This window comes from Pezoporus flaviventris, unplaced genomic scaffold, assembly GCF_033815535.1.
Source record: "Pezoporus flaviventris isolate CSIRO_AGI_PZ_B2104156 unplaced genomic scaffold, CSIRO_AGI_Pfla_v1 ptg000035l, whole genome shotgun sequence".
NCBI classification, from domain to species: domain Eukaryota; kingdom Metazoa; phylum Chordata; class Aves; order Psittaciformes; family Psittacidae; genus Pezoporus; species Pezoporus flaviventris.
The window spans coordinates 6514090-6541999 of NW_026892583.1; the positions used below are offsets into that span (position 1 = coordinate 6514090).

General features: G+C 36.3%; 1 protein-coding gene across 4 annotated transcripts in view; it reads right to left on the bottom strand.

Annotated features, from left to right (window-relative positions):
* Nucleotides 1-27910, bottom strand: part of TTBK2 (tau tubulin kinase 2) — a 100480-nt gene that overhangs the window by 33625 nt on the left and 38945 nt on the right. For 3 of the 4 annotated variants that reach the window (XM_061462413.1, XM_061462410.1, XM_061462411.1), the window contains exons 7-13: nucleotides 10644-10709; nucleotides 9891-9983; nucleotides 8817-8942; nucleotides 5741-5898; nucleotides 4203-4419; nucleotides 2613-2824; nucleotides 881-1475 (exon numbers count right to left, since the gene is read on the bottom strand). In XM_061462413.1, coding sequence (XP_061318397.1) covers nucleotides 881-1475; nucleotides 2613-2824; nucleotides 4203-4419; nucleotides 5741-5898; nucleotides 8817-8942; nucleotides 9891-9983; nucleotides 10644-10709 — 1467 coding nt within the window. The remainder of the gene's footprint in view (nucleotides 1-880; nucleotides 1476-2612; nucleotides 2825-4202; nucleotides 4420-5740; nucleotides 5899-8816; nucleotides 8943-9890; nucleotides 9984-10643; nucleotides 10710-27910) is intronic. The other variant, XM_061462412.1, reaches the window with a different exon arrangement.

The following is a 27910-nucleotide window of genomic DNA, read 5'->3' on the forward strand; positions in this document are numbered from 1 at the left end:
GAGTATTGCCCTTTACATCACAGATGTCATAGATGACACAATATCTAGTGAGTAAAAGGGAGAAGTAAAACCAGGAGCTGATTCCCAATCACTTAACAATTAAACTCACTTCCTCTTTAATTAAAGCCAATAAAGTCTGCTAAGAAATAGTGACAAAGGAGGGAAAAAAAAGTAAACATTCTAAAACTGCGCAAATGATAATTCTTTAGGAAAGACAAACACAAAAACAAGAGGGTGCAATGGAAGCAAAGCAATCTGTCTTAGTGAAAACATTGGAGCAAAGCTGTAGCTGCAAAACTATCTTAGAAGTGAGAAGTAGCAACAATTTATTAAAGCTAAAATGTTGTTTGTACAAGTACAATTGGAAATTTCAGAAGCAACAGGAAGAAACAAAAGGAATTCCAAAAGAAAACACTACGTCGATGATGGTGAGAGCAAGTAGCACAGTTTCTTTAATTTCAGGCATTTAGGCTTTTCCTGGAACACATGAAGCATTGTAATGCAGTATTTTACATATTCAGTTAAATTTTACGTTTATGTACTGCAAATACAATAAATATATATTTGCATGTATATCACTGATTAGGAATCACTGCATAAGGACCTTCTTTTATATATATATATGAAATATTTATTTATTTAAATTAAGGCCAGTTCTGTGGATCATATCTGCAGAATTAAAAGCTACTTTCATGGGAGAATGTAAACACTCATATAATAGAACATGAAAGATCAGTCCTCAAGAATAAAGTCCCATATCTGATGAAACTAGGAATTTCTGCCACACTACTGTATTTTAGTCACTGCCTTTTCCCTTACTATCTCCTCAAACAATTCTGAATAAAAAGAAGTTCAATAAAACAGCGACTGTTTCTCTTACCGGAGTGAGTGCTCCTTCTGCTTGAGCTTCCATAGGACTTGTAGGGGTGGCTGCAAGCTGTCCAGCAGCTCCTGACAAAAGTTCCAATTTATCTGTAAGCTGTTCAGAAGCAGGAGGATGACACTCCATGGCTAGAACTAACTCCACACCCGAGGTCTGGTTCTTGGCATGGACATTGTTTCCTGCCCAACCACCCTGTCTGGGTTGCTCTTCTGCAGGGGACTCCTCTAGAACTTGTAGTACCTCTGGCTCTTCATCTGAGGGACTTCCAGTTGCTTTGTGCCCTAAAGCCTCATTTGTTCTGAAGTCCTGCAAGTCCCGTTCCTTATCTATTATTACCCATTCCTTAGAATCAACCTCCTGCCTGCAGGAGCTTAAGTTAACAGCTACAAATCCATTGCTAATAACACCATCAGCATGCTCTGGAGAACTAGCTGACACAGGCTTTGAAGCGTCTGGAAGATACTCTTCATCATAGTGCCAAACATGGTCCGTGCGGTTAGCCACAGGAGCAGGTGTTTTCTGAGAAAGAAGAGGAACAGCAGCAACAGGAGTCTCTGCCGTAGCATTCAAGTCTTTTTGCATCTTCCCCAAACTTAAAAAAAGAGGATAAATCTAAATTAGTTAATAATTAATAATTAAGTAAATAATGTAAGCTATATTTGAGGGGTTTCAGCAGAGAAAAACTGTATTTATCTAAAAAGTTGTTGTCATATTTTAGAACAACCTACAATGGTTGAGACAAATAACTCTGAAGTCAAGTAAAGAAGGGTGGGTGGCATTAGATTTACACATATGGTAATTGTAATGTATTATACTGTACTGTAAATGTAATTACCAGAAGAGAGAATAGTGAGTGGATTCAAACTCAGAGGCTACCACCAGATGTCCACTGTATTTAATTTATGCTACAAAGCAGACTCAAATCAGAACACAGGAAACAGATGTCTCCAGCAGCAGTTAGATGCCTTCAAGAAGAAAGAATTGTTTTGACTGATTCCTTACTTATGGCTTTGCATAACTTCCTTCATTGAACAAATTCAAATTCCTAACCCAACTATGATGTATTTAGAAGGATTTTGCCAGTGTCAGCCCCTCAGCTCTCTTCCTTTCTCAGCCTCCACCTTTCACTCAGATTTCACTGTGTCCTTCCTCCCCTTACTCCTTGTACACATAGGCAAATTGATGGAATCTGCTGTTGTACATCTGTCTCTTCTCCACCTTTAAATTCCATTTTAAGACCTCTGTCTTCTATCAATTTTTATGTTGACACAACACTTCTGGGCATAACTAAACCTGCTGCATGCAGGCAGATTCCCAACTTCACCTCATAACTCCACTTCTTGTAAACTGTCCTTCTCCTGTCCTTCTAACCCCATGTTACCTCTATTGAGCACCTGATATCATTCTTATTTGAGTTGTACTGTCAAGAATATCCCACTGAAGAAAACTGAAATAAGCATGAGGGTTACACCACTAGGTCTTGAAATAAATTCTCAAGTGTGGAAGTCTGAATTTAACTGCATACTAGTACTAGCATTTTTTTAAAGAAGCTACCAAGTAGTGAGATTCATTAATCAAGCAATATTTTGAACACAGTGAATACTTTGCTGTAGTTTACATAAGCCTAACACAGCAGCTCCATTCCTGGTTTCACATGGCAGAGGAATTATACTACCTTAACTATATAACCTGAAAAGATCTAAGCACAAGAAAATGACAATTTCTTTACCAGGTCTCAAGAAATTTATCAGTGTCTGGCTTTGACTCCAACGTCAGACGCTTCTCCAGTTCAAAGCTGTGAATCGAACGTAACTTTCGCACCAGTGGGACATCTCTGTCTAGCTGAGTGGTCTCTGAACGAACACGAATCGGAGAACCGAGGCTCGGGGCATTAAGCATGCCATTCACTGGTCCATGGCTGTTTTCTTCCTCTGTGGCAGCCTGTGCAGAAAGTAAAGTAAAAATGTAACTCGCTTAGAGCAGTAAAAACAGGAAGAAGTACTGCATGGTAAATACAACCCAGGGTTTTAGTCTGTGATAATTTGTATTTGAACCCTTAAGTTCATGACATAGTTAAGGAAGCTTAGATATGCTCTTCAGCACACAACAGACAAAATACTGGTAATATACTAGTTCTGGGTAGGTCTGAGATCAGGAGTCCCAAAACCCCAGTAATACACTCAAATTTACTCTGGTATTTCACACCCACATCTGAAATTTTCTTTAATACTCTGAAACCTGGCACTTGGTAGCATCTTCAGTCTGCTTTTATAGTCAAGTGCTCTTATTAAAAAGAAGTTAGCTTCCAAGCTGTCTTTATGATTCTCTGGAGCACATAACACTGTTATACATTAAATCTACTAGATAATTTCTGTGACTTAGAACTATGTTTTAGTTCAACCACATTCCATCTTTTATACTAACTAGACATGCTTTAGATCTCGGAAATCATTATCATCCTTAGTTTCAACAGGTATAATTCATAGAAATTGTCTTTGTTTAAATCAGAACAATTTCTTAATCCCTCTTTGGTAAAAAAAAAACAAACACATTTGAAAATAGGCATTATATGCCTCATTCTTTCCAGCAATAAATTTTTTCCAATACAAGAAGGAACAGTCTCAAAACTAGACAGCTCTCCTAGCTAAAATATTTAGTATTTTAGTACCAGATCCCTCTTTATGTTCTTGATATTTTTATATCAAGAAACAGGGCTACATTTGACCGACTATGAAATGTGATCATGAGCAAGGGAGCCAGGAACCACTTCTCAGAGATCACTTTTCAAAACTGAGCAGCATTCTCTTCTAAAGACTAGCCCTTGAACCTCTTTGCTCTTTGGACAGATACAATGGTATCGTATCTCATGGAGACAAAAACACCAAGTGAATTAAATGGATTCTGCCAATCACACTGTCAATCTGTCAATTGAGGAATAATATTTAAGTAGGTTTCATATATTCAGTATCTAACTTTTATACTTGCAGGATGCATAAAGTTTGCTTTGGTTTCACTTAGTGAGCAAGAATCAAAATCATGTCTGAAGAACATGAATAAACTACAAAGAATCTTAAATTATCAGCAATCTACTATTCATCACGAAGACTAGATAAAGTGATACAAGGCCCAAAAGCTTGTCTGCTTGTTCCAGTATGTAGATCACTCTAACAAAATATGCAGCTCTACCATAAATCTTGTTTTCTTAGACCATTCTGGCTAACCAATATTTGTAAAACTGCAATATTAAGTGCATTTTACGTGCACTGTGAGGACAGGAAACTGTTCAAACATGATCTTTACAATGCAGATTTGTAAGTACCTTACAGATCCCTAGTTTTATTTTGTTTCTATTTGCATCCATTTCTTCCCAAACATCTTTTTCCTGAGGACGCTGATGTCCAGGGGATCCAGGTAGTTTCTCTGGTGAGACACCAATAGGAATACCATTCTCTCCATCACTGAGCTGTTCATCAGGAAACACTTCATCTGTGTTTTCTCGCAGCAAGTCTCCTGGGATAGGAGTGGCATTGGCAATTCTACAAAAGCAGTTAAAAAAAAAAAAATAAATCACAAACAAAAATTTTGAGACTCTATCTCTTAAAATGATTTTCTACTCCCTGAAAAGAAAGCAGCAAGAAAATATAAGCAAAATCATGCTTCTGTAGAAAAATACATCTTGCAAAGTATTTAATATAAAACCCTCTACTTGTTGGCTTTCACAATTTATGTTTCTTTAATTTAGACACATAACAAAAGGAGCAAATCAAAAAACAATCACTCAAAAGCTGGGGTTTTTAATGTTTTGGAAGAAACTTCTGAGAAAATTTGTTAGAGTTCATGTCCAGAACCCCAACTTTTCTACATATGTATGTACAAAAAATATTAATGGCAATTTTCATAATGCAGTTACCTTTTCTGCAAAATTTGGTAGAATAACAAAACATACTATATGAAGAAGAGAGATCGCTCAGCAAATTAAATGCTGTTTTAATCACTATTCTTATCAAAGTGCTATTTTGGTCCAGTTACTGATAATCAAAACATAAGCATAACACTAACAAAATACTACATTTTAATTGAAGTTCTTTAATCCCAGAACTTCAAGTGATTTAGGTCTAAGGCTTAACTCGGTGTTGTGGAAGTGAAGCACTGCTATTTCTAGAAAGCTGTCAGAAGGTCAGTTAAAAGTCATTTCTTTACAATCACCAAAATTGCAGCTGAGATTATAAATAACCCCAGTGTGATGCTTCATGTGATAATGGGACTGAATCACATGCAAAATCTCTATCAACTTCAGTGTTTTCAATAGTGCATACTGTACACCTGTGTAATATTAACACCAGTTAATGTCTTGACTGATATTTAACACTTTCTTTTTAATTACTTTTTGATTACTCTGAAATACTGGGATTTAATATATTCTACATGAAATACGTGAAATTCTGGTGTTTTTCAGCCTCACTACACAGTCAAAACTCCCACATCAGAACCTTCATGTCTCTTAGATAAAAACTGTATCTATTCAAGGCCTAGAACAGGCTCAAAGACTTCCTCTGCACCCATAAACAACTCTTACATTCTTCAATCTCTTGAGATGAGTCCAACTTGCTTAATTATAGAAAATCTCAGAGACCACATTAAATATTATTTTTAAATGCAACCAAAATCTATCAGGATCTTTTAGGCCAGTATAAACAGGAACCCTAAAAAAGGAAATATTTCAAATGCTCCCAAACCTCCATTCCTCTATTTATTCAATATCCTGCAGAAAAAAAACCCACCTAAATTATGGAGATAATTTCTCTCTGGTACTCTGTGACTGCTTTTTAAGTGACCACAATTGAAATGCATACATACCCAATCGCAGCTGGAGTAAGACGAGTATGTAACTGAGGTGTGGTTGAAGTTGTCGTTGTGGTCAGAGAGCCGTCAGTTCCATTCTTCTCCCAGTCAAAAGGGTCACTTTCAATAACCCCAAACGTTTTCATGCTGTTGTCAAACACAGACATGAGAAGCTAAAAATGAAGAAGAAAGTTAATAAGCTTCATTTTGTCTAAGAGATCAAGCGATTATGAAATACCCTCCTATAATACTTTAACATGTCTCTTCTTTAAGATTTTGACTGACAACAATTTTCACAGAAAAATGACACAGTTCTTTATATTAACCATTTCCCAATTTCCAAGGTTCCAAAGTCAAGGTATGTAAAATTTAAAAATAAAGAAGCAAAGCACATCTGTGTTCTTATCAGTAAAGAGAGGCAAAGATACACCATAGGCTTCCATAAAAAGACAGAAAGACATACACACAACTACATCACTGCAGGATAGCATCCAACAGCTCTCCAGCAGAGGAAGATAAAGAAGTATATTCAGTAACGCCACTAGAAACCAAAAAAAATAATAAATATGTAGGGAAGGATACAGATTTGTTAATTCACATATTTCTGTCATTTAGAAGTATGTATTGTTTACTCTATCTAATGCTGACATTCACCCACAGAAATGTCACACTGGAAGCTTTCCACCCTCATTTTATGCTATGAAAAAGCAAATAGAACAAGTTGTTTCCATGACAGAGAAAGAAATTCCAGCTACTTTCTTCTCCCCCTGAATAAACTTCGTCTCATTCTTGTTACTGGTGGGAGGCTGTGTCCATATCACATAATCTCTTACTCTGTATCATTTCTAAAGTTAATCCATCTGTCCCCTCCAAAGCTGAAACTCTAGTTTTCATCCTTTCTTCCAGTCTAGGATGATGAAAATTTTTCTCTGGCCTCCTTTGAAAACACACACCCTTTCACAACTTAAAAGGGATGGGAAGTCTGGATTGTTTTTCTTGTATAAAGTGGTGGTATCCTTACTCTCAAGAACCTTTGGGGGGCCATCTATCCGTCAGCTCTGGAGTGCTACTGAACTGCATGAACCCGTATTTCACTCTCCGTCCAGTATGTACTCTCCTTTATTCTTATCTTCCTGTAACACTTAAGCAGTCTCTCTGAAGTAATACTTAAGCTCATTCTCCTTTAAATCTTTCCTAAAATTTCAGCCATAATGCAAATATAAACTCAAGTGCTTAATGTTGTCAGGAGGCTGTGGCAATGTGTGCATAAATACCTGAATAAACTAAACATATCTGACATTGCCAAATCAAACATGGATTCTGGGCCGGTGTGTGATAAACTTTTTAGATGGTAAACTCTTGCTGTGCTTTAGACCCAGCCAATAACTTAGCACCACACAGCCCTTTGTTCACACCTCTCCTCCCTTACCCCTTTCCTACCCAGGGCAGGATGGGGAGAAGAATCAGAAGAATGTAACCCCACAGGTTGAGATAAGAACAGTTTAATAACTAAAATAAAGTAAAATACAATGATATTAGAAAGAATACTAACAATAATAATAGAAAACAACAAGAGAAGAAATGAAAGCTCAGAAAGCACAAGTGATGCACAATACAATTACTCAGTACCTGCTGACTCACACCAAGCCCAACTCAAAGCAGCAATCGAAACGACTAGGGTTTTGGTGATCTCTGCAGTCAAGTATTTCAGGCTTGAAAGCCCATTATGGCTGCATGCTGTGCTCTAAGCTGTATATAGCTGTATATGGCACTCAGCTCCAGATTTTGGAAAACTGACAGAATGACTATCACTATGGAAGCAATCTGATCAATTTAACTTAAGGAGCACCCACTAGAAGCTACAATAGGAGGACAGCACCTGATCCTAACAGAATCATAGAATAGTTAGGGTTGGAAAGGACCTTAAGATCATCTAGTTCCAACCCCCCTGCAATGGGCAGGGACACTTCACACTAAACCATGTCACCCAAGGCTCTGTCCAACCTGGCCTTCAACACCACCAGGGATGGAACATTCACAGCTTCCCTGGGCAACCCATTCCAGTGCCTCACCACCCTAACAGTAAATAACTTCTTCCTTATATCCAATCTAAACTTCCCCTGTTTAAGTTTTAACCTGTTACCCCTTGTCCTATCATTACAGTCTCTAATGAAGAGTCCCTCCCCAGCATCCTTATAACCCCCTTTCCGATACTGGGAGGCTGCTATGAGGTCTCCATGCAGCCTTCTCTTCTCCAGGCTGAACAGCCCCAACTTTCTCAGCCTGTCTTCATACAGGAGGTGCTCCAGTTCCCTGATCATCCTCGTGGCCCTTCTCTGGACTTGTTCCAACAGTTCCATGTCCTTTTTATGTTGAGGACACCAGAACTGCACACAATACTCCAGGTGAGGTCTCACAAGAGCAGAGTAGAGGGGCAGGATCACCTCCTTTGACATACTGGTCACGCTCCTTTTGATGCAACCCAGGATACGGTTGGCTTTCTGGGCTGTGAGTGCACACTGAAACAGGCTCATGTTCATTTTCTCATCGACCAGCACCTCCAAGTCCTCTGCAGGGCTGCTCTGAATCTCTTCTCTGCCCCACCTGTAGCTGTGCCTGGAATTGCTCCGACCCAGGTGCAGGACCTTGCACTTGCCATGGTTAAACTTCATGAGGTTGGCATCAGCCCACCTCACAAGCGTGTCAAGGTCCCTCTGGATGGCATTCCTTCCCTCCAGGGTATCAACTGAACCACACAGCTTGGTGTCATCAGCAAACTTGCAGAGGGCGCATTCAATCCCACTGTCCATGTCACCGACAACGATGTTGAACAAGAATACTGCTATGACTGCAAAGCAACTGCCAATTGTTTTTAGAAACTTGAAGGCCTTACTCTTCCCAAATGGAAAAAAATAACATCTTTGAATCACAAAGTTTCCATGGCAGTAGATGGTTATTAAAATAACTTTGTGGTGGCACAACCTGTAATCAGTACCAAGACCACCTACTGAAATCAAAGGAAATTGAAGATGGAAGAGCATAAAAATCTGTTATTTAAAAATCAGAAAAACAAAATAGTAAAAAAGTTTACCTGGTAATCGGGCTTTGTAAAGTAATCTAAATTAGCAATGTGATCCAGAAAGACGCTGAATTCTTGGGGAAGATGTTTCAACATAAGTCTGTGCTCGTACCTTTCTTTAATGGAGCCCACTTGCTCCTAGGAGTAAATATCACAGCAAACATTAATACTCTTTCATTCTCTGCTATGACATACTCACCTTGTAACTTACAGCCATTCAATACACTACTGGCCAGAAAGACAGGCAACTACATTACACTGAATATGACAGAGGAAAGCAATTCTACATCAGATAGCAAGATAAGAGGTTCTGTCATTGCCCTCAGTACACATGCAAAATAATGCACAAATTTCAAACTCAATATGAAATGCCATTTAATTTTCTGCTGTGTTTGAATGCTGTGTGACATCAAGGCATCATCTGAAGTTCAGTCACTTTTTGGTGTATATTTGGTCATCACAGTATATTGCATAAGATTGGTGTAACAGGAATAAATCAAAACCAAAACAAAAATAAAAAGACATACTACTTGTATACCACTTGTCATCTACCAATGCATAAACTACTCCAGAGACTAACCTGGTTTCAATCTAATTTCAAAAAAAGGTGAAAGAAGCAGTAATAGGCTAAATAGATGTTGTTTCTTCACATATGTCACCTACGTTATGTATGACTAAAGGCATTACTGTATATTGACTGATTCACTTTTGTTCACCAACAAATAAGAAATTCCCATTTCACAAATAACCAAAATAGATGAGAAATTCTAAATCTGTGACTGCAGAAATAAAAAAGTACTCAAGTGAAAACAGGAAAATTAAATAAATGGCATATATACACTTACGTTTGTCTTTTAAACATTTGCAAACTAGACGTGCAATCCACTTCCTGCCTAGAACAGTTCATAAACTTGATTGCTTTTTATACCATGACACTAGCAATGAGAACTAACACTTAGAAAATGCTGGAAAATGTAATGTTAAAATTAATGAACCAGAGATTCTAGTGTAATCTTTATCACAGCATTCGCCTGCAATTCAGAAGTAAATCTCCCTCATGCTCTTTGGTTTCACTTCTAGGTTTACCTTATCTTTTATTTTTCTCCAAGGCAGCTGCCCAACCACGAATTCCACCAACATATAGAACAGGGACCAGAGGTCATCATGCCGACCCATTTCCTGTAAAAGAAGAAATATTAATCTAATGAATCTTACAAATACCTAGAAGACAAAAGGGAGGATAGATTCTTTACTGCTCTGGGGACTTAAATTATTACAGATTAAAAAATAATATAATCAATGCTGCAAAAGAAAAGCTTGTATAATTAAATCCAGCAACTATTATAAGTAGTAAATTTCCATAGAAGATACACAGAAACAAAACAGAAGTTAAAGTATGTTAAAATAACATTGAAAATCTCTATACTGGAAGAGCTGTTTATTCAGATTTCTTCAGTGTATGATGTTAAGATAACATACTGGACATTATGTATTTTAGAAAACTTAGTAACTTCACTGTTTAATTTATTTATTACCTTAAAATACAATTGAACACTAAGGGTAACTATTAAATTCACTATTATTTCTACAACAAGAAGTTTTTTACCCATGACTACTGTGTATTATCCTTTCCCAAAATTAGTAAGTATTAATTTCTACATATACATTTTTTGAAATTAGAATTTAACCAATACTTACAGCATTAACTTATACATAATAAGTACACACATAAGAACACATAATAAATACATTCATAAGAACACAGAAAAGTAACAGCAACTGCATTACAGACTGCTTTCAGCTACATGAGATGGGTATGATATCGATGGAGATACTCACTCTGTTTCTATGAGCATTGATTGATGCATATCGTACTGTTCCTCGAAAACCAGCGACAGCTCGTGGCTGTCAAAGAATAGAAAAAGATTCTCATTGTCAGAAATAAACCCTCTGACTACTTAACTTAGCATCTACAAAGTTAGTACAGAGCCACAAGAAGTATCATTTGAGGCTTTGTTTTCAATTTACTGTGTTTTTGCATGTTCTCAGTGGAAATCCACGTAGGTACCACAAAGTGACGTATGTCACGGTTTTTTAAACCATCTCTTTAGGTCAGTTTTTGCTCTCCACAGGCATCAAGTCCTGTTTAATTCATCCCTCAAAAAAGCTGTATGGCATAACTATTCCTCTTTTTTTTTCTCCAATAATGAAGTCAATTCTTGATTTTAACTATTAGAAATCTGAGTTTCTAAATTCTGACAAGATCTAAACCATAATGATTTCTTCCACTTTGCTGTAACTCCAATATGACATGGTGTGAGCAGACAACCAGGCACCTACTGAAATGTACTAGCAACATTTTCACAAATTAATTTCTGAACTAGCAAACCAATTGACTTCTTGAGAAATTCCAAAAGCAGGGAAAGACACAGGTAAGTCTCAAAGCTGTGGCTGAGCAATAAACAGCAAAGGCTACACTACAGGTACCAGTTAAAAACATTTCTTTCTTTTCTAGTTTCTGAATATCAGCATACGTGAATATCCTGGACACTCTAGATATTGTATGAATATGTCAGTTGTTGTCTTATAATCACAGAATATATTTTCCCATCCTTCTTTCCTTCAAATAAAATATTACAAAAGGAATTTCATAACTGATAATAGTGAGAATTAGTACATATTTACAATTTTAAAAAATCAAATCATGGTATTACTACATTGTCTAAGACAGACACCCAACCCATGCTATCCCCTTAATTATTCATTCTGCTTAAGAGAATTACCAGAACTGCTAAATTCGCTTACTTTTACACAGTCTCATCTTCCCAAGTAATAATTCTGTGTTTCCTCTAACAGTGAATGTGAGAAACTTCAATTATCTTCCTCACCTCTGACTTGAACTTACTGGGTATGGCTGATCTGCCTGCCTGCCCCCAGTCATGACAATTCTTAAGATTTATAAAAGAATCTGCACAATACATTGAAAAGTCTGATTTGATACACACAGAGATAACCACAATACAAATTTGTTATCCTATTAAGATAAAACACTTCAGGCTCTCCCCGCGTATGTATACAAAGGTATAATTTCTTCTTATCTATCAAGAGATGCTACACAGAGGTATCATTTAAGTACATCAGGAGCTGCCATTACTGTCAGTAACCCTATCAATTAAATCCAGCAGAATTATACAGCACTATCTTTTAAAAGGATTCAACAGCCCATATAATCAATATCTGCTAGAGTGGTACAAGAGCTGAACCAGTGTTAATTAAGGTGGAGAATATTTTCTAGGATGTCCGTAGCATGCGCAGGTTCTTAGATGATGTTCTATAAATTTTAGGTTTTGCACGTTATCATAAAGTTTAAATGGTGCTTGGAACACATTTTGTGTTCAGGCAGGACAGATAATTGTGTTACTACCTTAAATGTTGTAAGTATATCATATTCCATATGGAGCACTACCTTGAAATGAAGCATAACACTGTAATTGCAGAAATTTCACAGTGCCATGAATAGCTCAAAATGCTTTGAAACTGCCAAGACAAACAAAATACAGGTAAATTTCCAAAAACATGCTGTTTGATGAACAGCACTTCTTCAGAAGAGCACCAAGAGCTTAACTTTAAAACACCCCAAAATACAAATGCGGTAAATCCCAAGAGCATAAAGTTTCAAAAGATGAAACCAAATGGTTACTGCCTTCAGCCTCTAGTCTGAACATTACAAAGGAAGGACTGTATTTAGTTTTACTAAGCTAAACATTTCCATTCTGGTGAAAATAATGAAAAGTATGAAAACTAGGACGAAATGAGGCTTTTATTCCTAGAGTTATAACTTTAATTTCTACCTGATAACTAGCACAAAAATATTTCAGTTGCTTGATAAGGAAATAAAAGAGTAAGAAACAGCATGTGGAATCTAGATTACCCCATCCCCTAAAAAACCTAACAATCTGATATCTAACCTATTCCAGTTCTGTCCTGGGGGAGAAAAGTCCCTATGGGGAAATTTCATTGAGTACCAATTGCTTTTGAATGTTAAAGTCACTGCCATCCTTAAACATTCCTGTAATATTATTTGCCCTAAGATGATTTCAATTATCCTGGGTGAGAAGCAGGAATACTGTTTTATACATTAGCTTATCACAAAATTAATTCTGAATTCTTTACCCCAGCAAGGATATCTAAATCCTTTTACAATATCTTGCCTTAAAGTGTAGTCTCTTTTACACTTTAAGACACAATGAAATACCTCTTACTAATGCAGCCGGTCATTATTTCATAGTGCTATTACAATGCCACACAACAATAAAGAATTAATTCTATCATGTCCCTAACAACATGAATGACGGCTGTAGTAGATCAAATCAAGTTTGCCCCATTCAGAATAGAATGTATAGACTTTTGAGCATTTGCAAAACTTTCGAAGCTGTCTCAAAGTTCTTTATGCATCTCACAACAGCTCATATGTAGTGAAAGAGAAATATTACAGGCAACAGCAACCTCCTGAATGACTCACCATGCTTTTTCAAATAACCTCCCCCCCAAGCTGTTAGCAATCACGTTAATTTGCTTTTAGATGCTTCCAAATTTTTCCTATCTGAGCTCACCTGCCACCACCTCGCTGAAATATTGTTTGTAATATTGTCTTCCAGATGCCTTATCTAAGAAAGCTGCTACCACTGCAATTGAACTTTCTTAAAGCAAAATAGATTTCCTTGTTGCAAACAAAGCTTAATAGGTCCATTTTTTCAATCATTACAGGTGACTTATTAATACAACCAACGGGATCAATGGCATTTCTGGAGCATATAGATGCAAAGGGCATTTGTACTAAAGGAATTACGAATTCTGCTTTTAAAAAATATCTGTGAATTCTACTGACACCCTTGATTAGAACAGATCACATCCACGTTCCTTTCCATGGCAAATGCGATAATCAGCATTCTCCTGATTTTTCACTTAAAATCTAGTGGCGTCTTTTTCTTATCAGGCATAGTTAGATTTGACACAAAACATACTTTGGAAATCTTCTACAAAACTATAACTTGTTTGGATCAGTTTACATAAAAAAAGCTTTTTCTAACACAATTAACTCAAGCAGTGATCCAAAAGTGAGAGCTGTCCCAGATTTGATTACTGTCACTAAATTCTTCAAATATAAGTTAAACTATTAAAGATACATGCATATGAAGGAGATTCAATGACTATGAAGAATTTTCAAAAACTTAAAGGTACTTTTTAATGTAATATCAATTTTCTTTGGAGGTCACCCTGCCCTGGAAACACATGAAAGTGTCTTAGATAAACCACATGCAGGAAATCAGGAGTTCCTTTAAAAAGTTAACTATTTCCTCTAAGCACAGAGGTTTGCAGATTCCTGGGAGACACCATGCTTACAAACCTATCTACAGCTGTTGCCTCTTTGGAGGGGCCATGGAGGAGGCAAGTCGCACTCCTTAGCTCAGTTTAGTACTTCTAGATAAATGCTCTGGGCTTATTGCTCCAGGCAACAATGGAAGTGTTATGCAGAGCAAAAAGTTAACTTTTTTACTGCAGTCATGGAAACTAGAAAAGAAGCATGAAAAAATACTACAGTATTGGTTCATTATATTACCTCTGACACATACTATGGTTCTTCCTATCAGTCGGGTGATGACTGAAAATTCTGCAGTGTCTTTAGATTTTGGATTGAGAAACCAGCTCAAGCAGCGTTACCTCACCTTCTGGGTGCTGCCTCTAAAGCCAAGTTCTAAAGCACACAGGGGGGGTGGGTAGAGAAGCAGCCACCTCTGCTTCCTTTTGTTGAAGGCAGAATCCTCCTTTTTTATCTTTTCCCTTTAAAAAAGTAAATTTCCTAGTTCTTTCACCCAACGGGAAGATATTTCCAGGATTGGAACTATACACAGTTTCAATTCTTTAGAACCTTTTTTTAACACCAAATAGCTTCAAGAATTCACATTCTCATCCACCCTTTTCTTGTGGATACGGCCTCTGCAATCTAATTTAATGCCTAGCATGTGTTTGCACAAGTTTGAAATAAATGAAAAATTTAAGGATCATCTGGGTAAGGAAAGATCAAGTAGTTGAGATGTGCCATTACAGTGTATTATATATTTCAGTTTTCACTGTATATACAGCTCTTCAAACCCACATTTTCAGCTCTGTATAAAAACCATATCTGACACTGATAATCAAGGTACTTGCACATAGAACTCCTCATCGACCCATCTCCTACCTGCTGTCAGTATGATAGATTATTTGGACTCAGATCAACCTAAACAGAAGTTATGATTTCCCAAAATTGACTGCAGCTGTCTGATCCTATGATACCTAGTCCCCGCAGAAGCTGGGTAACAAGCCAAGTTAACATCTAACAATACAATTAAATTTTGCTATTGTGAGTTCTAACAGACATGTGGTGACAAATGCTCATTTAACTCCAACTGCCTGTTCTATAAAGAGCATCATCATCTCTAAGACAGCAATATTTGATACACAACTCAGCTCCCGAGCTACTCAGTTTTCAATCTGGAGTATTTACTTAGCCAGTGTGAAGCACTAGGTGAAAAAGGCAATATTCCAAAGCTGATTCATGAGCAGATAAAAAATCTGGTGGGCTGGAGGTGGTAACAACCTACTAAGAGTCTGTCACAAGCCTGAACTTACTGCAGTGAAAAATCACACAGGATAAATCTGCCATGTGTATGTTTGCTTTGCCCTTTGCAGTCTTTTTTCTTTCTCTTATACCAGGAGCTGAAGCAGAGATTACTCTTAGAGGAAGACTACTCATGTAAACCAGCTAAAGCTGTGACAGAGAATTTCCCCAGACAGCAGCAGAATACTGTTCTACTTATCTCTGCAAGTAAAAATTTTATGGTTGTTTTACATCATGGAAAGTCCCATGCTCTTAGCAGAGTGGAGAACCAAGACCTTCATTTTTGTTTTGTCCATACCATATTAAGTATTTATAATGATAATAATACCATATATTAAAGATTTACGTGAATGCAGCAGTAGACTTATTTCAGTAGTAACTTATTTTCAAAGAAGGATGAGAAACAAAAGGTCTCAAGCAAGCTAACCTACATAAAATAATACACTTTCCTTCTTTTCAACTAGGAATAAATTAGAAATTAAAGTTTCTGCTTTGATTTCGGTTTGCTGCTATTTTCACCAGGAAACAAATTTCATTGGACCAAACCATCTGTCATTTCCATTATAATAGCTTTTAATTTCAAACAAATGGGACAGCTCTCAAAGACTTTCAGTTCCTGTAAGTTTAATGAAAACTGGCGATTAAAGACAGAACCCAAATTACTACCTTCACACAGAGGCAGACGGTTAAAATTCAATTAACATGGCTTACATTCATCCTAAGAGACACCAATCAGTTGGTCAATCAGCATGCTTTTTAGATGGCAAGTAAGTATATGCCTAGTCCTGAAAGGCAACTCTGTACTGGTCAGAAAGGCAGAGTATAGTATGAAGCTGAAAATACTGCGAAATTTGAAGGGCATAAGAAGCAGTACACAAAACCATAGGAAGGCAGTAAATTTCACCCTTCCTAGAATAATTTGATTTTTTTCAAAGATAAGATCAAATCTCAGTGCAAAAACTTCTTCTTTTATTTTTAAAGGGTGGTTACAGCCTACTCTCCTGAGCATCTATCAGTCTTGTAGAAAATAAAGGAACTGCTGTATCAGAATATAGAACAGCTATACAGCACAGCAGAATTTCTAAATTAAAGTTTCCAGTGATTGTTTGGATATATCAGTGCTCTGCACATCACAGGAAAGGAGAAAGAAAACCCTCAATATACACCAACAATTACAAAGTATTGTATCATGAGTAACAGATCTTTTTCATATCTCAACTATTTATCAACCTGTTCCTCCACACAGGATATCAATAAATTGTGTATTCTCTTTATATTTTACCCAAAAGCCCCGAACACCAGGTCACAAAGAATCTTCCTCTCAGAGAAATAACCATATATTATTTTTTCACTTCATTTAATTATCACAAGAATATTCCATACAGCTGGTACAAAGTAATCATAGCACATGAAATCCATACATCCATTTTAGTTGTGTCACCTTCCAAGTTAATTCATAATGCTCTTTCTTCATCTTTTACATTAACTTACTACCTTCCTTTTTCACCTTGTACACACAAGACACCAGCTGCCTGTCTCTATAACACTGATTTCTTTCATTTCTTCTTTGTCAGTAATACAATCAGACTTGAAAGGATCATGTTCCCTGGAAGCTGAAAAATGCTACCTATATACATTATAAGATTGTGCCTTAAATAATCTCCCTCTATGTCCCTGAAGGAGGTTATAGCAGACAAACATAATAAATAGTGCAACTCTGGTAGGTATAACACAGCTATACCATGATAGCTAAATAGGTTTGTCACTGGTAGGAATACCACACCTTGCATTACTTCAAAAAATTTTGAAACCTACCAACTCTATAGTTATCTTAACCTCTTTATTCAGAAATAATGTCTGCACACCTCTCCAAAATAACTTCCTTGTCCTCCCTATAAAGTTATTGCTAATTTAGAAACGGAGCCTCAAATGACTAATGTCATGATTCATTCAACTCATGCAGATTCCTGATTTCAGCTTGGATTTGGGGGGGGGGGGGGAGGGAGGAAGGAAGGAGAACGGCTTTAAACTGAAAAGGGGATAGATTTAGATTAGACATTATGAAGAAGTTCTTCCCTGTGAGGGTGCTGAGGCGCTGCACAGGGTACCCAGAGAAGCTGTGGCTGCCCCATCCCTGGCAGTGTTGAAGGCCAGGTTGGACAAGGCTTGAGCAACCTGGTCTAGTGGAAGGTGTCCCTGCCCCTGGCAGGCGGTTGGAACTGGATCAGCTTTAAGGTCCATTCCAGCTCTAACCATTCTATGATTCTATAACATTAATTAGGCTCCAGTCTTTGTTGACTTAAATGACATGAAGAAAGAATAAAGGAGTATATATCAGTTATTTAAGAATCAGGCTACATGTTTACATCTTGCACTGAATGGCTCTGATATAATTCCTTTGTTACAGAATTTAAAGTTATGAAGAAAAACATTAACCTCTAATAATTCCTCTTAGCACAGCACTCCATTTACTGAAATAAAGTTTTTCCTCTTTGAAGTAGTTAGCTTTTTAAAAGCTATCAACTATCAAATGCTTAGCTCAGAATTTAGAAGGAGATCTTGCAAGTCTCATCTGTTTCCAAAAATATATGTAATACAGTCTGGCTGATGCAGATTTGGTGAAGAAAAGCTGAAAGCACAGATTTAAAATATTTGTTCATTAGTCATTTTCTCTGTTCTACAGTAGCAAAATGTACAAAATTTAACTTTATAGACATGAAAAGACAGAAGTGGGCTATAACAGGGAGAGTCTGGTTTCCAAAAACTTATGCCAGTCCTCTCTCTCTTGCAATACTACTTTTGAATTGTCATTTAGTAGTGAAAATATTTATTTTAGAAACAAATAACTTTTTTTAGGAGTTTGTTTTGGTTTGTTTTGCAAGATTTTTTAAGAATTCAGCTTCTTAAATGATATTTCCAGAACACCATCTGTCATCCTAAAGTGAAACTTGAAGATTAGAAAAATCATTGGCTGGAAAATTTTCAGAAGCAACAGCACTGAAGAAAGGCAAGCAGCATTTACTTGATTTTATACATAAACACCTGAATGGAATAATATGTTCATTGCTTGATGCGAACAGCTTTGAAACTGCTTCCCTAGACAATGAAAAGATCTGAACATCTGCATTCATAATTGCTTCCACCACATTTTTCTAAGGGTCAGACTGTACAGCAGCTGGCATATCTTCTGCTTTAGTATGAGCCAGAGACACTTTTGTTACTGACAGGTCACCATTAAAAAGCATCAGTAACAAGCATTAGAAAAAATGGTGGATAATCCCTTGGATTTGAATACTTTTGCTAATGTTTAGAGCAAAAGTTTTGTGGCTCCTTTAATGCACCCCGTATAAGAAAGAAACAATGCTACATTTCCTAGTTGTTCTAAATGTTGTTCTAAAATGAGGACTTCCCAGCTTGGTAAGGTTTAAGATTTCAAGTTTCCAGGTAAAAAAAAGTCTGGCAAGTTAGATCTAAAATACTGTAAACCTCCTTAATGTATGTTAAAGAATATCATTTTTATTTTTCACTTATTCCAAATAAACACAGAAGAGTCTAGACACTGGAAATTAAGGTCATACTAAACAAACCTATGAGAGCGAGAACTCTGAGCTCTTCATTTTGTTTAAATAACCGAAGAATGACCTAAAATGTAGCCACTGGGAAAGGCAAGAGAAAGGTGGCGAGAGGAGGGAAAGGGACACAGGGTAATTCTCCCTTTGCCTTAGAAAGCTGTATTTATAAAAAGTACAACAGTTCCACAGACAAAATAGAGCCTCCTCAGAATACTAGTCAGGACACTCTCAAAGTGGAAGGCCACATTCCAAACTAGTTACTGAATCAGGAAAAAAGAAATTTTCTTCTTCATTCATCTTTGCTGAGTCCAAATCACCAGATTTAAAGGACTGTTAATTTGAATAATCACTGCCAGTCAGTGAGGCCTGCATACTGAGGAGAAAAACACAGATGTTTTAGATAAAAAGATGGTATCTGAATACCACCTTATTATGGATAGCTCTTCAATTGTGTTTTTCCCTAGCTTTGTCAGCTCAGTTTGCATACGTTATCCTATCTTCTGTGTAAAACAAATACAATTCAGTTATTTGTACCTTAAAAGTCCACATAAATTAAAGGCCACAAAGATCAGGCCTGTGATAACATATGATGGCTGAATTTATGGGTTTTTAAATAATTATGACCTCAAATTCATTTTTAAAGGTTAATCTGTTTAAGAGCAAAGACTAATGGCTTTTTTTTGCTTTTAATTTTCTTAATATTAAATTTAATAGTAGGTCAAAGAACAGTTGTAGTTAATATTCCTTTTAAAACAGGAGTGATGACAACAGCCCAAGAGCTAGCTGTAGCACTTACGATGTTAAGAGCATCGGTGTCCTTCAGATACTGGCTCTCAAGGATTTCTATTTCTGCACCAAAGCTGACACCTTCACTTTCCATTATCACCATGTAAATAATGACATGTAATCTGAAAGCTGTATGAAGTTAGGTTTACATTCAAAAAGTATCATTTATACTTTGTCTCAGTAAAAACCAGATGCTAATACTACTTACTTCAGCTACCACTAGGACAATGGGAAACAAAATGGTACGTAAACGAACTCTTTGACAACACTCTCAAAAAGCAATAAACAGCATTAATCTCAGAAATGTACTAAATTTCCATCCTGCTAAATATATTTGCCTGATGATTAAAGAGAGGCTCTCCACAATTAAATTCACATTACCCTGCTTTGCAGTAATCAATTCTTATCTACACCATTAATTCAATTATTGGCTTCCTCTCCCCTACAATTTATTCCCCTGCCCCTGTTTCCTCCTCCTTTCTTTTAACAGCCTACACCACCCCCAGCAGTTTTGTTCTCCTTCCCACACACATTTTTTTCTCTTCTGATCTTTTTCATCACCAGACAAGGCTCCTTTCACCAATGAGTACTTCCTTATCAACTTCCATTCTAGAATTTAATTCTATATCTACCCAAAAATTACCTGCATTGTCATACTGTCCCCAGCATGTACAATTTAGTTTCAGAAGCCTATACAGGCACACACTACTGCCCATTTCCACATTCTTCATCCTATTCCCAGCTACATGCATAATTGTTCAAAGTTTCCCAAAAGTGTATGAGGTCAATATGTGCTCCAAGCAAACAACACAAAACACACAAAAAGCCAGGGTTCAAACCACTGACAGCAGCAGCAGAGTTGCACAAAAGTTTGTTCATGTGCCAGTCATTTACTCCCCCCACCCCAGTTTAGAACAGACTCATATTTTACTTTTTAGAAACCACATTTGGGTGTTCAGAACAACTTCATTCTAATAAAATAGTACCAGATCTTCAATGCACATAAATCCATGTACAGAATTAAAAAACAAAAAACCCAACCCAAGCAGATCAAAACTACCCATTGTAAATAGTGAATAAATAGTTAAATAGTGAATACATTCCCAAAGACCTTATCTGCAAGGGTTATACCTTTTCCTATTACTCTTAGAATAACTATACAACATACAGTGGCAGAGCATGTATATTTCACCTCTAAGGCACATAATGCTAGTTCTATCTACATCTAGAATAATACATTTGCATTTCATTCAAGATCTCACTCTAAAAGTTTTTCTTCACATATTTATAAGTCAGGCTTCAAGTTTTTTAGCTAATAAAACATGGTTAAGTAAACTGAACAGAAAATATAAAATAACATTACTTTACATTCTTAGGAGAACTGTGAATTACTCTACACCCTTCCAATCCACACCATGATACACGTTTGTCATTACTTCCTTTCTTGCGTCCTTCACAATCCTACAAGCCGCAATAAATACTTGTTTCTGATCTTTAGTTTCTAACCAGGTAATCAGATCATACCAGGTGTCACTTGATGAACTGCAGCCCTTCACTACTTCAATATGTTCACACATATTGCAAATACCTTATTACTGAGCTACAAGGGCCATATCCCTCCATCTTTGAAGTTAGTTCCTCACAAACACAGTCATTCAGACTACACTGATTATAGCAATTATAGTGCCGACTGAGCTGCAAAACAGGACAACTTTGTTAAAGTGAATCAATTTCAAAATCAGCAGTTAAAAAATACTTCATTTATTTAGCAGTTATTCTGAGAGGGAACTATTTGTATCAGGAAAAAGTTCACAATGCATTTTTTTCTTTGCTTTATATTTTTATGTTAATCTATTTTCTTTCCATTTTGAAGATTTAATAACTGAAACAGACCACTGTAGTGAGATGACACTATAAGATGAAAACTGCAACTACAACTATTTCATTTAAAGGCTAATACCTTGAACAAGTGGGAAACTGTCTCTGCCGACTGAAGAACCCAAGAAAATCTAAAACCCCTGGATCCTTCAGGTAATCAATAAGTTTTTCCTTTTGCCAGTATATTCAGATGCTGTGGCAGAAAGTTTGGACAGAAATATTCTTACTACACAAAAACATGTCTCAAAATATTCCTTCCTATAATCTCCTGAAATTAACTCTTACTTATCTTTATTAAAAGCAGGCTGATATTTTCTCATAAGGAAAATGCTGAATTTAAAGTTGCAGTCCAGATAATGATTATGATATACCAGAAAAGATTAGTGCTTCTCTAACAGTTGCAGTATTATTTTTATAATCAATTCTATCCCTTTTTACCAACTTTACAACTGATCACTACCTACCTACACAGTCAATGTGTAAAAATAAGACTTAGAAACTGCATTCACTTTGTAGAGAAAGAAATAAAGACAGCTACAAGTAAAAATACTTGGGAAATACACTGCAGACGTGTTATTTCATTGTTTTCTGAAAACGAGTTCTGCTGTCATTGGAGGAAGAATGACAGAGAGGCTCTAAAAGGCTATTTCAGGTATAATATGGAAAAAGCAGCTTATGTAAAAAAGCAAAAAGGGGGAGGACAGAAATATAAGGGAAATCAGGAAGAAGAATGAAAAAATATGATACTAGTGCCCTTCAGATATGTGAAAATCAGTGCATCCTGTAGCAGTAGTTCATATGAAAAATGCTGCTTACTGACTTCAAAAGCTTAAGCTCTGTGACTGTTCCTCACTTTCCCTGACAAAGGAGGTTGGATGGATACAAAAATGTGAGAATAAAGAAGACATTAATAGCTACAGAAGCAATTTCTTAGATTCCATCATAGACTGGCACTACATTCTGCTTTTCCTTGTGAAGTCCACCTTCCATTTAAACCTTAAATAATTATTACAGTTGTGACAGGCTGTATTTAAAGGTTGAAAGGTCAAAGATTATTTTTCAACTCCTACAGAAAATAATGACACTTTTCCAGTTCCATTTCCAAACAGAGATGTAAAAGAAATCAGTGAGGTTTTCAGTGACTACAGAAATCTCCCTTCCAACATAAAGAAGTCTCAAATAAAGACCTGTTCCTCTCTTTAAAAACCCAGAAATAGGTAATGGAGACAAGTAACCATCTTTACTGTTGCTCATATTTACTGTGCATCAAAGATAGGCTGTGAGGGGAAAGATCCTCAAGAGCCTTAAAAACTAAAACTAAGTAGCTTGTTCGATGCACTTTGTAAGGGTAACAATCAAAACAAATCACATAAATTGTGCCTGTAGTAGCACCCTTAATTTTGGCGTTTGTCAAGACAAAAGCCTTGTATTCACCAAACAAGAAAAACGATAGTGTAACAGTCAGGTCAGGGGATGGTGAGCCTACACAAGAACTTCAGGTTTGTGAATAATAAATAAATATTTGCATATATACACATATAAATGTATGCACATATTATAGGGAAAACGTTGTCAGGATATATATATGGAGACTGGATGTAAAGACATACCCAGTGAAAACTGCCAGTAAGCCTCGGGGCAGGAAGATGGTATCACATGCAGTAATTCAAAACAGAAGTATAGCTGAATGGTTGGTACATGAGAAAGGAAACTAAGAGTATGTTGAGTTTCAGCTCATCATAAGATGCTTACAAGGATACTAGAAATAGATGGCAGTGTTTTAGCTGGAACAGAAAGAAACAGTATTGGAACGGGGATATCATGAACATGAATCACGTACCTAGAGATAAAAAAATGTGTTTATGAATGAGGTTATCTGAAGATAAAGGGTAAAAGGAGGGTACAAAAAACTAGAGACATGCATGCTGAAGAAAGAAGACTTGAAATTAAATTGTGAAAGAAGCTGGAGCCAGAGCAGTCAGATTCACGAAGACTGTCACCAAAGATAAAAAGGCACAAGGCTGAAGGCTTGTATTAATGGAAAATGGAGAAGAATGAGAAAATGAGAGAAAGCTGACCGGAATCAGAGAAGACAAATGCTAGTAATGCAGAAAAGAAAAACCATCATAGGAAAAGATGATGACGATAGATGAGAAGTCATCTCATGGCATGGGAAAAGGTGTAACTTAGTTCTGATGGCATAATTACAGAAATCTTAAAATTCTGGATCCTAACACTTCTCATTAAAGACAAGCTAAATATTTTCTTTCAACTGCAGACTAATCTACCGACACAGTTTTCTTTGCAAGCTTGATCATATTATAATCTCCAGATATTTTGTTTAAAAATACGTATTAATTAAATGAATTTTAACTTACTAAAATATGAGCCACTGTTGACTTCAAGGCAGACTGAATTAGAATCTCTTTATTTGTTGTGAACTTTGTCATAAACACTACTTATGGTAAACAGCAGAAGAAACAAAACACTGAGATAAACCTTATTATATTTCACAGTAACTCATAAATTTAAATACATTCTTATTCTCATTAATGTGTTAAATGTCTCATTTTAAAACCTCTCTTTCGCAATAAATAACAACTAAATGAGAATTCAAGAAATCAGTACTCCCACAAAGGAGGAAAAGAGAGATTACACTCAAGTTGAACTAAAATAAGCAGTACTTAAACAAAGGCTTTCTTTGCCTACAGTGCACAAAAATCCTGGGAGCAATTTTTGCTGTAATAACATCTATTTACTCTAGGGAATAATTTAATTTATCATGGAAAATAGAGCTGCTTATAATTTAATTCTGCTGCCATTTATGGAGGGTAGGAAAGCATGGTATCAAGATGAGAAAACAGACTCCACTGAACTCAAATCGATCCAATGCCACTGTAAAACTTGCCCCAAAAGACGCTATGATAACTCATTAAAACCCTGCATTTAAATTAATATGATGTGTTGAGACCTAGTTCCATAGGCTAAGAGTTTTGAATATTATAGACAGTTCCTTCATGTCAGCGCACATGAAGAAACTAACCTTTAGAACGTGTCTACACCATAGAAAAGAGGAGGCAGAACCATATCCATCTTAGGGAAGCATCTGTGTCATCAATGCATTTTCTGCAATGAGAACAGGCATGTTTGCTAACTACTGTAATAACAATGTGAAACAATAAAGTAATTACTACAAAGAGTACCAAAAATATTTAAATTCTCTAACCTGAATGAATCTTCATTTTTACTTTAAAGTGCGAACTTTTTCTATTGCAATTGTTGGAACTTCATCAAAATTTCTCCAGACCCATTAGCACTATTGCTCATTTGTGAACTTCACTGCCAACTATCATATATGGCACCTGTAATAAAACCTATACCTAAACATTGGCCACCACTTTCCATGTAATATCCTGTATTCAGCCACTTGAAACTTCCTTCATATTACCAATTTAAGCTGAAATTCCCCATGTTAAATAACTGGTTTTGTAGCTGTTTGCTTTTAATTCAGCAAATAATTTCAAACTGTTCTTGAATGCAGCTGAAACAAATGTTTGTTTCTTAGCCCCCACAATAACTTGTAGGAAGCCTGTATGTATTCCCAGAGTGCCTTAGAATGAAGACAGACAAGGAGGGATTTGAGAGTGTGCCATGATGATCTCAAGGAACATTCTACTAGCCATCCAACACTCATTATGCCTGGACTTTCAGAAAAATACATTTCACACAAACTCAATACAGCCTTGTTTGAACAAGGCATCTAAATTCTTAAAATGTTGTCTGTCATGAGGCATAATTCAATCCAGAGCTGCAACAGTCTGAATTTGTTTTCTCTCACTCCTTCAGAATGTTTTCAGGTCTCACTGTGGTGCAAAGAAAAGAAACTGAGGGCAAAGAAAATGTCAGTTGCACTGAACTATTCCAGTGGGCACCAAAACTGCAAGAAGAGAAATTAGTTTAACTAGAAGCAAAGCAACATGAGGAGGTAGCTGTAGAAAAGAAACTAGAGAGGAGAGACAGAAGATTCAGACTAGAGTAAGCACAGGCTTATCAAAAACACAGAAAGTCCCAGATGGATGGTTGAACATTATCAGTAGCCACCAGCACGTACTTCAGTCAAATATCAGAATAAAACCGTGGATTCCCAAGTTTTATAATTCCTCTTTGTATAACAGATCTGAAACAAGAACACCTTATCACACTGAATTTGTATGAAACTCTGCTGCATTTCTGTGTCTTAGTACCATGCACTGTTATTAACTAAGAGTCTAATGGTGGGTAGCTTAATGCTTTGCTAAATTTCTCATTTCCTCATTGCTTCCTGACCTGATTTCCCACAATAAAAGTCTTCCTCACCATAAGGACCTCTTTTCAACTTCTTGTTTGAACTTCAGTCAAGTGAGTACTATCTTTATAACAAGATTTATATTACAAAACTTACGATAATTTATTCTTGAAATTGCGTTTTAGTTTCAAACCTCTTGCCAGTCTTGAGTTGCATTTTGTCAAAGAACTACACAACACTTCTCTACCAGTCTTGAAGCTAACTCAATTTTTTTATCTCCACCTGTTGGAATGTATATGCTAGCCAGTGATGCTGGCCAATCATTTCTGGATGGAAATAGAGTCTTGTCATAAAATTTTCTGCTTTCAATAGTATCCATATAAGCCTCTTCCATCTTTTTGAGTTGAACAAACAGATTTCTGGCCACCAGGAATTCCTTAATGTTGGGAGAACTACAAAGCTGCCAAAGGACTAAAACCCAATGCTATAATTTCCAAAGCTTCTCTTCCAATTCTTTTAAATCACGTCTTGGAAATTCAAGAACTATGGGGTTATACGTAAAATTTCAGTGGGACTGGATTCTTTCTGCAGAAGTCAGGCATGTAGAAAATGAGACTCATCATAAAAATCTAATAATCAACCTTAACTAAGGAACAGTTTCTTATCAATAGAATACTATGTGCTTTAGAGAATATGCTTTTACATTGTTCCAGGTTATTTGCAGTATCTGCTGAAGAAATTTAATGATGTTTAGAAGAAGGATAGCCTTAAGAAGAAGCACATAGCCCATTTAGTGAAAATATTAATAATTTTGGGGTTTAAGCAAGGTCACACTGTGGTTGCTGTCCACACAGAAGTCTTTTATTTTTTCCCTCACTGCCACTCTACTAATATGGATTACCCTGTCAGAACACTCTAAACAGATTAAATTGAAGAATTACTTCAGTTACACTGTAGGGCACTGCAATGAAAAACAAAAGGCAAGAGCTGAATTGTTACAAAAGAAAGAATAGCAGAAAAATTGTATATTGTGATCACCTATTTTTTCCTGAAAATAGTACCATTGGTGTTTATACAAATTACATGATCTTGGGAATTTTTTTCTCTTTAAAATTACAGGTCAGTTAGAAAAAAAACATTATAAGCAGCCAAACATACAGAACACGACAAGAACACTGAGAAATAAAAAAGGAATTTAAAAACTACGTAAAATGTTTAGCTCACCTTTCCAACAGCAGCAGCCACTCTGTTGGTCTCCCCTGCTCTTTGCTTTCATTGCAGTGTCCAGCATTATGGCTGAAGGAATAGAGTACAGCAGAACCCTGCTAATTTACCTTACTGATTCACATACCTCATCATTTGCACACAAAAACTTGCCATCTTCCCAACTTCCAAGGCAAAATAAAACCAAAAGTCCTGTAGAAATGGCTTCTACCATTCAAAATCTAACCATATTAATAAATATGCTACATGATGTTGACTAGTACGTTATTATTATTACCATCAAAATGTAAACTAAACTAGTTAAATAAAGAAAATATGTTTCTTTAAAACACCATCATGTACCATGGCACTGACTTACTCATTTTCAAGCTTTGACATCACCAATAGGACTGCCCACCAGTGAATTAGTGAGGCTCTACTGTACTTAAAATTGTCATGTCCTCATTGGTACACTTTTCTCTACAATTTTCTTCAGACTGCATTGCATGGGAATACAGCAAATACATTTAACTATGTGCTGCTATCTAGTATAATTAGTGTCCTATCACTGTTTGAATTATTCAGACTTTCAGAAGATTATATATTCAGTTTAGTGTATGACTTTTTTCTCCTACAGTTTTTTTTTTTCAAAGCGATATATAATACCAAGTGAAATTCAGCCTCTGTGTAGTACTCTGCTATTTAATGAAATCCTATTTGT